The 14407-nt window shown below is 40.9% G+C and overlaps 1 protein-coding gene across 1 annotated transcript; it reads left to right on the top strand.

Annotated features, from left to right (window-relative positions):
- Positions 1-1206: 1206 nt before the first annotated feature.
- Positions 1207-12092, top strand: CNPPD1 (cyclin Pas1/PHO80 domain containing 1). Its single transcript, XM_007419824.4, has 8 exons — positions 1207-1559; positions 4807-4909; positions 5760-5841; positions 6428-6548; positions 7431-7559; positions 8292-8353; positions 8990-9107; positions 10432-12092. Exons 1-8 carry the CDS (start codon positions 1491-1493, stop codon positions 11014-11016), a joined length of 1269 nt encoding a protein of 422 aa, XP_007419886.1. The 5' UTR covers positions 1207-1490; the 3' UTR covers positions 11017-12092.
- The last annotated feature ends 2315 nt before the right edge of the window (positions 12093-14407 follow it).

Raw genomic sequence — 14407 nt, 5'->3', positions numbered from 1 at the left:
TCACGTGTATCCCCCTTCGGCACGTGAAGGAGGATTTTTCCCCCTGTGCTTACGCAATGCTCAAGTTCGCCTTTTCAAAAGTAGAGATAGTAACGGTTTAGAGCGACAGTTCGAATGCTAGAGTTTCCTGGTTCTATTTGTTTGTACAGTTGTTTATGCCTCTGTCAGAGGAAGTGACTGCTCTTCGTACAGAGCAATGGGAACCTTCAGAAGCCTTGCAAGCCGTGAAATAAAGTCACAGTCCGTAGTGCTCCACGAAGCTCAAATTCACTTCAATGGAGACTTAAAAATGATGATGTTTCTACCCGCACGTGATTTACAACTGAACACGACATAAATAAAATCAACAGCTGGTGACACATGATATCTACAATCGGTATAAAAATGGCAAGAAAGCCACACAAAATTTGAGGCATTTAGTGCGGCATGGCAAGGTGGACAGACTGTTACAGTGGCGATTAGTGCACCGTTGGAAGAGCTGAAGGACCAGTTCAGGGACAGATCCTCGTAGAGAAAATCTATCTATGTGGTTGCTAAGAGTCGATAACGACTTGATGGCCCGTAATCACCATAATCAGCAGCAGCAGCAGCGGGGCAAGAGGCCGTGAACTTTTGTGGGTATTGAGCCAAACTCATTTATAGCAGTACGGCGCGCCTCCTATCTTGTGGATGCAGAAAGAAAAAAATGAGGGCCATCTTAGTGCCATTTTACCCTTACAGTACAACTGTGCCGCTTCTGTGGATGTTAGATTATTTTTTTTCTGATGAACCAACAGAATTATTTCCCATGGAACCAAAGGGCACCATATTATGTACTCCTCCTCTCCTCGCTATGTAATCTAGCCACGCGTGAATGAACCAGAAAAATCATAGCATCTCGGACGCGAGGCTGTGAAACGGCATCAGGCAGTTCACGTATTTGCTGCTTATGTATGGAGGCTAAGAAACCAAGTAGCAGGTGCCTATGTTCCCCAGACGTCTATTCCGGATTGAGACTACTGTCCTCTGGCGGAGGGTGGGGGGTAGCTGTCTTCCCCCGTATGCCCCTGACTCTGGGCTAATTAATTCCACGCTGCGCCAAGGCTTTCAAGAGAAGCCGCTTAGCTTCCCTTTCCAAAGGCACGATCCGTCCCTCCCCGGCGAATCTGGACCTGAGGTGGAATTACAGCGTCAAGCGCTCCATAACCTCATCCTCCAAGCGGTCCGCCCAGCCTTTTATGTCTGTCTTGCTGGCTGGAAGGGCGGCCGAGAAAGACCGCCTCCTCGCCCGCCCCAGCCAGCGGAACAGGAAGGCGAGAAGCTGCGCCGGGCCTCGGTTCCTTCTTTTCGGAGGCGCAGCAAAGCCAGGAGCTGCCTGATCGCTGGGCAGCTCGGGTCCGGAGGCGGGGGCAGCCAGGCCCCGCAGCGACCGACTCCCATCGCCGCTCCGCTCGAAACAGGGAGTCGCCTCGGAAGCCTCGCCCGACACCTCTTTGCGCTCCTCAGTCGGGATGGACCTGGACAAGCTTCTTCTGGACGAGGAGGGCGCTTTCTCCCTGAGCGGCTTCCAGGAGTTCACGGTGAGTTGTCCTCGTCACTCTCGTCCAACCCACCCCCGTCTGCCAAAGCTGGTTCTTGCTTTGAATGGTCGCGTCCTCTGCTTGTCATTCAGTCATCCGGCTCTCCTGTCCGTCCCGTGCGTCGCTGCCTTTCTTTACCGATCGATAATCGGTCTCTGACGCGTCCTTGCTTTTAATTCAGGCAGAAAGACGTGTCAGTTGTTTTTATTGTTAGAACTGAGAATGGGAAATCTTTACTAAACTGCTGCAGTTCGGCCCGAGATCTACCAGCAGACCCCTTTCTTCCTTCGGCCCAGCTTACATTTCTTCCTACAATAATCTTTCTGTATTAGTGATCCATTCCTTTAAAAAAAAATCACTTTGGGGTGTGAATTTATGACATCCCTTACCATTTCTGAGACTGAATATTTGCCTCCTTGTTCTGAGGAAATAAGATTGCAAATCCTGATGACAGAAATAAGAGATCAAAAGAAAACAAAGAAAAAATATAAATTATAATCAGACAAAAGTATAACAAGGGCTAAGCTCCTGAGGGGTTTAGAAACAAGGACATTCTGTTGTGGAAACAAAGGCTTTGCCAGTTCTTCACTATGACATCTTCCACATCTTCATATGATCACCTAGATCTAATCATTGGTGAAACAATAAAAGCCTGTTCTCATTACTGTTATTTTGATGGTCTGGATGATTCTAGAAGATGCTGTAAATCATTAGTGCAGAAGTTACCTTAATAACGTTTTGTGTTTCCAAGCAGGACATGAATCAGTTGTTAGCACAAAATACTAGGGAAACTAAGTTGCTTTGTGCCCCGTTTTCTTAACAAAATTGAAATTGCATTGCCAGTAAAAAAGGCACTGACAAATAGGGAAGGGCAAACCTCCCCATGCATGAAAGGGCTTATTAGCTTGTTTGCATGTATTAACATTCTCATGATGCAGACTTCCATGCTAAAGAAGTGAAGTGAAGAGACTTTTTCTTGGACCTGGACTTTGTCATATTGGATATGACCAAGTCAAACACTGATTTCCCTTGAATTTAATTTACATTTAGATTCAATTAAAATTAAACTTACTTAATATGATTATTCTCCACTCATGTACTATATTTGAACATTTTCCCATCCTGCCACACCAAAAATTACAATTTAATAACTTTTGGAAGACTCCTGAGGCTGCATCAAAGCTTTAGTAGGCCTCCTAAAACACTAGAGTCTAGGGCCCTAGATGGTGAACCTTTGCTTTAATGCTCATTTTACAGAAATTGCTGGAAATTGGTGAAGTTGAGGAGAGTAGAACAGGGCTGGCTCAATATTTACCTTCAAAAGTTATAGAAAAACTGGTTGGAAATGTGTTTTTATATATGCTTGCTTCTCTATTCTTCCCATTCTGTGCAATAGAAAGTGTATTATAGTCATACGTTGGCTATTACAATAATCTCTAGATTAGATATTCTGGTTTGCATGCAAGTTTTGTCTGTAGTTGCGGTGTGTACCCAAAATGTGCTAAAACTGACCAATAAGCAGGGAACACTTGAGGTACACAACTAAAGCTGGTGACCTGGTCTACCACTTGTCTGTATTAAAAAAAAAATTATATGATCAAGGTTATCTTGGTAAATATCTATGGACCTATTTGGTGATGACCATGGTATACGGAGGATTGCAACTTGAAACTTAAAGAGGAAGAAATTATAGAGTGTGCACTGAAAGAGAAAAAAATAGGTATGGTATGTGTTTGTGAAACTAAGAAAAAAGGGGAAGTATATAATTGATCTGAGTGAAAGTTATCTGATCTTGTCAAGTGGAGCTAAGGAGTACATATATGGAAGTGAAGGTATAAGTTTAATAATAAATGAAAGGACCAAAATGTATGTCAGAAAGTATTCACTGATGTACTAAGTTAATTCGATGTGAATGTATTGCGAAGGTTGCCCCATCAAGCCTCTCGCTGCCACAGTACTCCAGATTTTCAGCTGCATGTCATGTCAACTGCAGATATTTTGAATACACATCTTGATCTCAAACTGGAGATATGCTTCTCTCTATGCATGCACCAGCTTTTTCTTTTTTGGGAAAAAAAATATTTTGATCTTTTAAAATCCAAACTTCAGAGATGTAGAGAGAAGAGAGATATCCAGAAAAATGAAAGGTCAAGCTGAGAACCAAGGCTAGGGAGAGCAGCCTCAGAAGTAATTTAATTAGAATTAAAAAATGTGTGCATGCGCGCATGCATACATGCGCGCGCGCACACACACACACACAATTTTGCTGTTGCATTGGGCTGAGAGCAAAGCGAAGACCAAGATATTTGTGATTGGGTAGAATTCATGAGATTCTCAAAAAAGATAGTTGAAAAATTTAAAGAAAAGGCAATTTAGGAAGTGGTGCATAGACATGGTAGAAGCAAGAAAGTTTTATAAAAGGTAAAATATTTATATAATCTGAAAAGAATGTTTCACAAGGGTAGAAAAGTATGAAGAGGTACAGTAAATGCAGTGAATATAGATACAGTGAAATCTAGTTTGGTGTAAACTAGGCTCTTAGGTCCTCAACAGGGCACTTTTGCAGGTCATGCCACTCACTGATGTTTTAGCATCAGCCATTAATTCTGCCTTTTCTGTGGGAATTTCTATTATGGAACAATTTGCCATTGGAATTAAGTCTGACTCCTTCCTTGTTACAGTTTCAGAGGGGGCTTAAAATTTTACTCAGGTTTTGGGGAAATTTTATTATTTTGGTTTTATTGTTTTCACTGTAAATGTTATGAATGTTAAATGACTGTAAGCTACCTAGAGCCACTAGGGTTACCCTGGATATAAATGTACAAAAATAAATAAATATTGACCTAATAAATAAAGGGTTAAAAAACTATGGCTTAAAGCAATATGTAAACCAGGCTGAGGAATATATATGAATATGATAATTGAAAAAAAAGCAACTTTACATAATGGTTTGGATTTAATGGATTATTAATTAGATTAGAGATACCACATGATGGAAAGGATATATGAAAGTTTTGGAAATTGCACCTTGGAAGTTTTGAAAAGACCCTTAAGGTACAATTTTACATACCTTGGTGCTTGGTATGTAGATCTAGCAGAACTCACTAGATGAAAGTTGTTTCTAATATTCCTACAGGTGGTTAGGACATGTTTATGTATTGAACTGAGATCTTCATTTGTTTGTGATTGGATTGGGGAGAAGGATGGTGTGTTTGTGTACTGCAGTGTTATGGGTTTCTTCTTTCAGTTTCTTCCCAAGCACCAACAGTTGAGTGATCGTGTACGTAAACGACTTTACTATGGCTGGGATAAAGACAGTGCCCTTGATAACCTCTCAAGTCCAGTTGCAGGTGAGTTTGGTTCTGAAATTTTGTACCTGGCCCCAGGGGAGGTTTAAGGGAGGGAAAAGTAAAATGCTGGAGAAAATTACAAACTATTGAAAATAGGACTGTGGCTTATCTTCACATACACACCCAGTTGGTTATATAATCTATCCTGCCATATTCCTGCTTGGTTTTAAAAGAGTAAATGAATTCTCACCCTGCGTTACTCATTTGTCAGCATTACTGGGCTACTTAAACATCCCAGAAAGGAGTTGGGTATGTAAGAGAACTTTTGCGAACATACAGTACTTCACAGCTAGATCCAATTAAGATATAAACAGACAAATACATTCAAAAACAAAGGGTTGGAAAGAGAGAAAATAAATCTCAGAAATACATGTTTCTAGCTAGCCAAATCTATAGTGGAGGGGGTCTCTCTGCTTGTCCTGTTGGCCCTGAAAAGTTTTTTTCTTCCTTGCCTTCTCCCCTCTTTGGCAACACATCTGCCCTGTAACTCTCTTATGTCTGAGAGGGTGTTGAGGGAAATCAGGTGGAACAAAGGCGCAAAATGGTTTGTTCTAAAATATTTTGAGTGTGAAATTTTGCAGATTGTCACCCCCACCTCCAAGTGTGAAAGCGCTACTCTGAGTGTGAGACAGGCTGTTTTGAATACTTTCTCAGCATTTCTGGTTTCCCATTCCTGAACAGTTATTTTGGTCAAGTGGGATACAACACACACACACACACACAGACAATGTTCCAGAAAGGGATATTAGGTTCCATTGTGCTATAGGGAAATTTGGGCAAGGAATTGCCTTGGCTTGAGGACAAGTCTCTCCTTGCATTGCATTGATCTCAGCTATTTTCTCTGTCCTAGATATTGCTGTTGAACTACTTCAGAAAGCTGCTCCTAGTCCAATTAGGAGGCTTCAAAAGAAATATGTTTCTCATGTCTCCCGGTATGCCCCAATTCCCCTTCTGCTCCTTTGGATTCATAATTTACTCTTTTTTGGACTGAGTTGTATCTTTTTATATTTGTTTTGAGCTAATACTGCTCTGGGGGAAGATACTTTCTTGTTGTGGGGAAAGAATGGATAGAAAGAGATGTTGTAAGTTAGCTACTTATAATTATGAATAATTGTTTTATAATTAAGAATTAATTATAGTTAAATTACTATAAGAGAGTTCTGTTTAGAAATTTCTGCTTGAAATCAGATCAGAAGGTAAAAAGTAGGCCTTGCCACAGATTTTTAGTCAGAGGTCATGGAAAAAGTGCTGCTGTGGATATAATCCTAAGAGATTTTTCCTGTTGCTCTTGGAATCTCCAAGAAGGCAAACCAGTTCTTCTATACTTGCTGCAACACCTTGCAGGCACTTGTTTGAAACATAAGAGGATGCACACTGGTTCAGAACAAAGAGCCCTTCTATTCCAAAGGTGGCCAATTATAGGAAGCCAATAAACAATATATGAGTGGGCCTCAAGGCAGGGCTCTCTTTGAGTCCTGTGGGAGAAGATTTTTCAATACTGTATGCTGCTTCTTTTAGGGAGGCTTGTATTTCTCCCTGCTCCATGATGTTGGCCCTAGTTTACATTGAGCGACTTCGGCACCGTAATCCTGAATACCTACAGCAAATCTCATCCTCTGACCTTTTCTTGATTTCCATGGTGAGTAGTTGGGCTGTGATACAGGCAAGCAAAACAAAATGCTTGTGTTTGTGAGGGTATGTGTGTGTTTATATAACTATCCACATGTTTAATCATCTTAGAATATAAAAGATGTATGTACTTTATAATGAGCCTCTTCCCAAGAAGCTTACAACTGTAATGCTATGAAAAAATGTTCAGGTTTTTGTGGCTGTACTACAAGCTGCCTTGACCCTTCCAGACCCCATCATTTTACAACATTCTCACCACGATTATGTGGTAGCTTAGTTGATAAAAATACTGTATGATGTTTTTAAAAAAGCTGAAAACTTGTCTTGGATCCTGAAACTATTTATGGAAAATATTGAGCTTCAAAATATTGTAGGTTGATTTTTAAGCATTACTGAAGTTATTTGTGTGATACCTATTGAACAACATATCTATTGATATATAAACTTTAAATCAGTTGGTGCTATGTATCTGCTTTTGAACATTGCTCTTTTTCCCCATGTTTATCTGTCATTGTGCCACTTCCATATTTTCTCATTTGATAATACATTCCTGATGTCCTGCCATAAGCTCCCTGCCACCATCCCCTTAATCTTTCTAGCTTCAGGTCAATCACACATTTTATCTGTCTAGCTGCTGATATTTACTTTTGTGAATGTGTCTCCCTCACCTAACCTTTGGCATTGAATTTTTCACACTGACTTTAAAATCTGTACTATAAAACTCTCCCTCTATTTCACTTCTCAGAATATCTGAGAATTTGGAAGTTGTGGGTGGGATTTACTTCCAATCTTAGAAATTGGGAAGATTGGCATTTCTCTAACCCATTCCTATACAAAAGCAGAGTACAGTGATCAGTGTTTTATATGCAGCCCCTCCTCCTGTTGCTTTCAGATGGTTGCCAGCAAGTACCTATATGATGAAGGAGAAGAGGAAGAGGTATTCAATGATGAATGGGGCGCTGCAGGCAAGGTGGACGTACAGACTATGAACATGCTGGAGATGAATTTCCTCCGTGCCATTGTAAGACTTCTAAAGATGTGTCATGTGAGGGAGATGCACAAATCTTTGTTACTGTCAGCCAAAGTTCAGAGAAATCAGTGGGCTAAAAGGGCATAGAAGATGTGTGTGCTGTAAGAGTGGCAATCTATAGGAGTTTTAACTGTTATTATAACAAGGATTGAATAAAAGAGGTTGGGTTTTATGTTGTTAAAATGCAAAATAATATAGATTTCAGTTAGCAACACATAAACAAGTGAATTCATGAATGAATGAAACCATAAAACTCCGAACGCTTGCAACAACAACAATATCAACAATCCAAAGAGATAACAGTAATTGTCAAGCAGACAGTATTGTTTAAAACAAAATTCCAGCAAGTCAAAATAATCCATTAAAACACTGGTGAAATGAATGGCTTTAGCCAGACGTCTGCAAGACTTAAGGGATTTCTCTTCCACTTGAAATAGGAGGGCATTCTGTGAGCAGGGCATCATGACTGCTGCAGTTGAAAAGTTGATGGAGATTGTCCAGTGAGAGAAATAAAAGCACTACCTATGGCTGCCATGTGACGCTACCCCAACAGAATGTGGGGAATTTTCTTACAGTTAAATGTAGTTAGCATGGAGCATCATTCAGCCCTTCCCGCCTATATTTCATGCATTATTCACATAAAAGTTGAAGCCATGTCTCATAAATAAGGCGATAGGAAAACAATTTTGGTTCACAGTTCAATCATTCTTTCCCTATGTACAGGACTGGACCCTTTTTACAGATCCTAAGGAGTTTTTTGAAGTGCTCAGCTGGCTGGAAGGACGGTAGGTGTTTTTGATCAAGATGCTAGCATCCTATGGCTGGCAAAGAAGAAGTTCTTTGGGTGGGTTGGGGAAATAATTACTTTCCATCCCAGATGGGCTGAATATGATCAGAAAATGACTCCCTGTAGGCTCTGCCATATCCATAGATAGACTGCAAGATCTTGATTAAGTCATTATTTGAATAATTCCAGGACCAGTGGATGTGGGGCTGTTCAGCCAGTCTTCTGTCTTTCCACATGTGACTTCACAATGTAGCAGAACACAGCAACATAAATGTTTCCTTACTTTTGGGAACAGAATCTGTTTAGTTCTAAAAGTGAAAGCACTATCCATGTGAGCTACTCAGCTTTGAAAGTCCCTTCAAAAGAAGACTCTTATTCTTCAAGTTTCACTGGAGTGGGGAGGGGGGGATGTTATCTTACTGACTGGCACTGTAAATTGATTAGATCTGTTGCTATATCAATGGGCTTTCATTAGAGCCAGCAGTGAATCAGATCCTGGAGACAGCATGAATATTTCTGCCATTGTAATACAACAAGGAAGGGGTTTGTTCATGTAGGTCTGATGATGCCAGAAATCAAGATCAATGAAGGGATGTTCTTGAGTAAAGGCTTTGCACTTTTTTTGTTCCTACAGTGTGGCTGAGAAGCAGGGTATTAAACGTGGCTGGTTCACCTACACTGATCTGTGTGTTTTATTGGAGCAAACTTTGTGGCGACAGGCTTTGGGTCAATTCTACCAGCAGGTGGCCAAGGTAGGAACCAAATTGCCTAAACTGAAGAAATGGAGTGACAAAGAGAACAGGATGGTTGTAAATGAGGTAGATAAAATTAGGAACAAGTCAACAGGCTATTTAGGATGCGGTATGCAAAGAAGAGAGAGATCCTAATTCTGAGATCCCTGGCATGCCTCCTAGGGATAAAAGTGATAGGTTGCAATACCCAATGCTTGTTTTGCTAGCTGCCCGACTGCCCAAAAAAGAAGACAAAGAGAAATTGGGAATTGATATTAATTGCGGGGGGGGAGGGGGTGTCAGAGAGACAGCAACCTCACCAATTGCCTTTTGCTGAATTAGGGTTCTGTGACTGTCTGCACCCTTCAAGGGCAAGGTTCCTTCTACTTTCTTTGAATAGCTATTAGATACTCTCAAAATGTCACATGTGCTGACTGGTCCAAAGAAGTTGGGTATTCCAGTCCTGATTTTTACTAGGTAGAATTTGATAATTCTCTGTCTTATTTCACCTGTTGATTTTACTAACTTTCTACACCATTTTTCAACTTAGAAACCCTTAAAGTGGCTTAATGCAGAAAGATAAAAGAAATTGAAAACTTATAAAGCAACAAAATCCACAGTGGAGTGGTTAAAACACTCCACTAATTTGCACATTGTACTAAATGATGTTTTGTTCAATGAAGATTTATTAAATAAGTAATAATAGTTTAATATTAAATCATTTAATATTATTAAATAATAATAATTTAATATTAAATTAAACAGTGGCTGTATTCATACACCCTCAAAAGTCAAAACCAAACAAAGTCAAAGCCACATTATGGTTTAGTATGCCATGTGTGAACTCTGCAATAAATACACAAAAACTAGCATATCTAGCAGCATTTGTCCAACTTGACTTTGCTAGATAATGGAAGTTTTTTTCCTTTATCAGTTTACAAATCCATAGTCTTCTGCATGTGAAAGGGAGGGGGATATGTAGTTGGAGTTCTTAGCAGACTGTAATGGTATGTGAAAGACCTTGGGAGATGGAGTGAAGAGATGCTGACTAGGGAATGGTCAGGTAAGAGATAGCATAGCCTGCAGCTGGATAGTGGGAGGGGCAAGAGGCTCAGTTTCTCTGGGTGTAAAGGAGACAGCGGGAGAACAATACTTTCAGACTTGCAAGTTTCTGTTAATGTAGCTTTACAGTAAAGTAGAATTAGCTTATCTGGTCATGTTTCTTGTCTGGTCTGCCTGGTCAGGCTGACACAGGCAATATATTCTGATCCAGTGGATTGCTCCATTTCTGAGACTAAAGACACAGTGCATAATCTGGTTTCTCTTTTTTTTTTTCCTTCTACAGCTGGCGTGCATTCTTGGTGTGGTGTATCTGACAGGTGTTGCTGCTGTATTTGCTTCTGCTGCAGTGATGCATCACACTGTCCATGTGAAAAGGTCTAGTCCTACTGCTTTTACCAGCACCAGAGATGCTCTGGTTTCATGTCTACCTCTTCCCTCTTCAGCCCAGAATATGGATTGCAAACAAGAGCCACCACATTTTCCTTCATGGCCCAGAGTGGAGAATCAAACCTTTCAAGATGAACAGCAGCAGAGAGAAATCAGTAGGGTTTCAGTTACAATGCTCTATCTCTGGGGGAAAGTCCTTAAGGCATTATCTTATTCACCAGCCCCCATCAGCTCCTCACTTTGCCCACATTGCCATCAGCCCACTTCCTGTATGACAGCCAACCACACAGCTTGCACCCGCTTTGCTCAACAGTCAACTCGCTTTGGACTTGCCTGTTGCTCCAGCAGCTCATGCTGGGATAGACCCCTTCGTTTGTCTCCTAATTGCAAAGACTGGCCAGAACCTCTAGCATTGCAGCAGTGTCCTTGGCAGGCTTCCTTGGAGCTTGGCAGGTTCAAAACTTTTATGTTTCCTAGCTAAGGTTGGAGAGAAGAACATACCTTAGACATAGGGGGTGGACACCTTGATAAGAAATGCTTTGGTGCATCAGAGACATAGGGCACAAGGCAGGAAAGGCTAGAGATGGAAATGAAGTGCTTGGTACCCTGCATTCCAGCAAATGTTAACTCGCTCACCTTTTTTGATTTGACTTCAAGACCTTTTTCTTCCCCCAAAGTGACAGTGATGCTTAAAAAGCTGCAAGGAGTTTATTGGAAGAATGCATCTCATCTGAAATATTAAGACTGGGACAGGGTGAAGACTGAAACAGTGAGCTCAAAATCTAATATACCCTTCTTCCACTTCATATAAGCCAGTTACTTACATTGGAGGCTGGTCTGAGTCCTTCTTGCTGAATCGGGTGAGGACATATATATCAGGACTGCTTGCATCAGGCACCATGGATCGTCCCAGCTTAGCGGTACTTGTGGAGCAATTTGCCAGGCACGCTTCTCAGCAATGCTCTATGGGGTCTCACTACCATGGGGGTGAATAGCAGCAACTCTACACAATTCAGGTTATCCAGTGATTGCTACATAATGAACAAGCATGTCAACTCATTATTCATGTTCTTGGCCTGTGTCTGTCCCTTGTGTTCTGAAAGCCATGCAGGTCTCAACTGGGATTTTCTTGAGCTGTTACATGGGATGAAGTAGGATGGGATGCCGCTTGCTGAGGGAAGGCTCGGGAACTGTTAATTAGGGTATGGAGGACTAAGGATATTTTGGTATCCCTGGTCTTGTTGAAGAGTGCTTGACTGCCTCCTTCACTTTTTGTGACTGAAGCAGGTAGAAGGATGGCACCCTTTTCTTATATGTGCCTTTTGTAAGCAGACTTCCTCCAGATAGGTTAGATTACTACTTTCTGTGATCCCCAGTTAGCATGGCTAATGTCTGGGGGGATGTTGAGAGTGGTAATTCAAATTATGTGGAGGATACCTGAGTAGGAAAGGCTGTCTTACCCCAATTTCTTCCAACACTTTTCTGCTGTAGTTTTTCACTATAATTTGTAGAAGGGATCTCTTCTAATAAAGGTATTTATGTGTTCCTGTCTCTTTTTTTGTTTCCAATACCAAACCTTCAGCTGCTTTCTCTTCTGTGATATGAAATGGAGCATGGGATCTGTAGAGTAGGGCTGATTTAACCTTCAGATTTTAGGAAGCTTGTATTTAAGGCATTTCAAATGTTTGGACAAAAGATCTTATTAGTGTGGATAACCCATGGGTGCAAGTAGAGGCTGAGATTAAAAGCTGTGGCTAATTACATATACCCTATCTCTATTCACTTGTAAGGTCTTTTCAAGGTAACATATCCCTTCTCCAACAGTCATCTGGCACCAAGATATGCAAAAAGGATGACATGTTCTTGCTTCTTCAAAAGCAGCAAGCTCTGACAATCTCAATTCTGCCTTCTTTGCTTTTTGTATGTAATATCTGTTACTTTGCAGCACACTGAAGGGCATTTTATCTGAAGTCATTCATTTATATATTGTGTAGCTGGTGATTTCAACATTTGTCTTTTCCCTGCATCCTTACATGCCTGGTATATTTTACAGACCTACTTACTTTACCATCACTTCTTGGAATGAAAGGGATCAGAGGTCCTCCCAAGGCCTTGAGACTAGTAGCTCTTGAAAAAATAGATATACTATAGCCACAGATATCAAATAAGGTAAACATTAGAAGATAAATATAGTTCATTTAGCCCAGCCTGCTACTCAGTACTGTGAAGTCCATGATACCTCACTATGCATGGTTGTCTGAATTAGCCATTCTTCTCTTCCAACTGGACACTCCAACAGGTATGTATAGCTCGGTGATGTTACTTCTGAATGTTATACTCTTGAGTAGCCTACACTTTATAGCACTTCCTATAACTTCTAGCCCTCTAACAGCGGCAGAAGAGTGTACCTGGTATCTTCACCCTAGTCCATTTTGTGTACACACACATCTATACTAAGACATATGGAAGTAAAGTAGCCCTCTAGATCTGTGCCTCAAAGCTATTCAAAGGTTTAGTGAGATTTAGTTACCTCCCATAATATTCTGGGCATGTGTATTCTTGTCCAGAAAATGCTTCCACAAGTTCTAGACATGCACATATAGTCCCAGATGACCTCACAAGGGTTATTAAGCAATCATGCCAAGACTTTGACAATCTGTGGGTTGCTTGGTGGATTTGGGGAGCAGATGCAAGGGGACAAAGTGCCTCTTTGAATAGTCATAATTGTGCACTACAAAGTTATTTTCTCTCCATGCCAGTTTTGGCTCTTAAGTAAAAGAACTAAGAGCCAGTTTGGTGTAGTGGTTAAGGCATCAGGCTAGAAACTGGGAGACTGTGTTCTAATCCCACCTTAAGCACAAAGTCAGCTGGGTAACCTTGGGCCAGTCACTGTCTCTCAGCCTTAGGAAGCAGGCAAGGGCAAACCATTTCTGAAATCTTGCCAGGAAAACTGCAGGGACTTCTTCAGGCAGTTGCCAAGAGTCAAGATTGACTTAAAGGGACAAAAAAAAAAAAAAAAAAATCACCCTGATCTATAAAGCCACGAGCGAGGATACTTGTGTCTGATGGAGAATCATCTACTAATCTTTGAATAGGTTCAAAAATATCAATAAACAGAACATTACAGTATGATTTTTATTGCTGTAATGCCATCTTGAGGAGGCAATGGAATATCTATACCACTCTGGAGACTGGGCTTTCTTTGTGTTACAGAACATATGGCTGTGTAGAGTCAGAACCAGAATGTAAGAAAAGAACAAAGTCCTAAGGCAGGGTTTTGAATCAACTTGTGAAGAGCAATTGTGCAAGCTTGTTTGAAAATGACATGCCAGCACTGGAAAGGCATTCTGTTAAATAGCTATCCACCACACTTCATTTGACAGAGGCAGCTAGAGAACACCATGATGCAGGAATATAGAGGGTAGATGATCCTTCAAGTAAGTAGGCTTCAAGAGATAAGCAATTTCAGTTGGACTCAGAAATGAACCAAAAGCTAGTGAAAATGGTACAGTGCTAACACAACAAAACCATAGCAGATACTTCCAGTTAGCTATTGAAGTTATCAGTCCATTTTCAAATCCAGTCCATATATAACACACTACAAAAATCTAAGCTAGAAATGGGTGGATATTTACAGCAAGGCTGCATTTCTCCATGTAGGGACGTAGCATCATGTCATCGTCAACCAGTAAACCAAGAGCTTACTCAGGTCAGATCAGAAGGCCTACTGGATACAAGAGCACTACCTCCCCCTCAATTAACATTTATTTAGGTGGGGGGATACATCTGGCTCCACCTGAGACTGAATGTTGATTTGCTAGTGTACTCTCATATTTTATTCAGCAGTGTCCATAGTAAATCACAACCATGCC

This window comes from Python bivittatus, unplaced genomic scaffold (genome assembly GCF_059951505.1).
Source record: "Python bivittatus isolate LINGU-HERP-01145 unplaced genomic scaffold, Pbiv_v1 ctg000480_np1212, whole genome shotgun sequence".
NCBI classification, from domain to species: domain Eukaryota; kingdom Metazoa; phylum Chordata; class Lepidosauria; order Squamata; family Pythonidae; genus Python; species Python bivittatus.
The sequence above is the reverse complement of the archived record's forward strand: the minus strand, read 5'-3'. Positions and strand labels throughout refer to the sequence as shown.

Bases quoted from the DNA above. Each gene is read 5' to 3' on its own strand.
- CNPPD1 (XM_007419824.4), top strand. From the start codon at position 1,491: ATGGACCTGGACAAGCTTCTTCTGGACGAGGAGGGCGCTTTCTCCCTG. The intron at 5,842-6,427 runs GTATGCCCCAAT...TGCTTCTTTTAG, and splicing joins TATGTTTCTCATGTCTCCCG to GGAGGCTTGTATTTCTCCCT. The intron at 6,549-7,430 runs GTGAGTAGTTGG...TGTTGCTTTCAG, and splicing joins ACCTTTTCTTGATTTCCATG to ATGGTTGCCAGCAAGTACCT.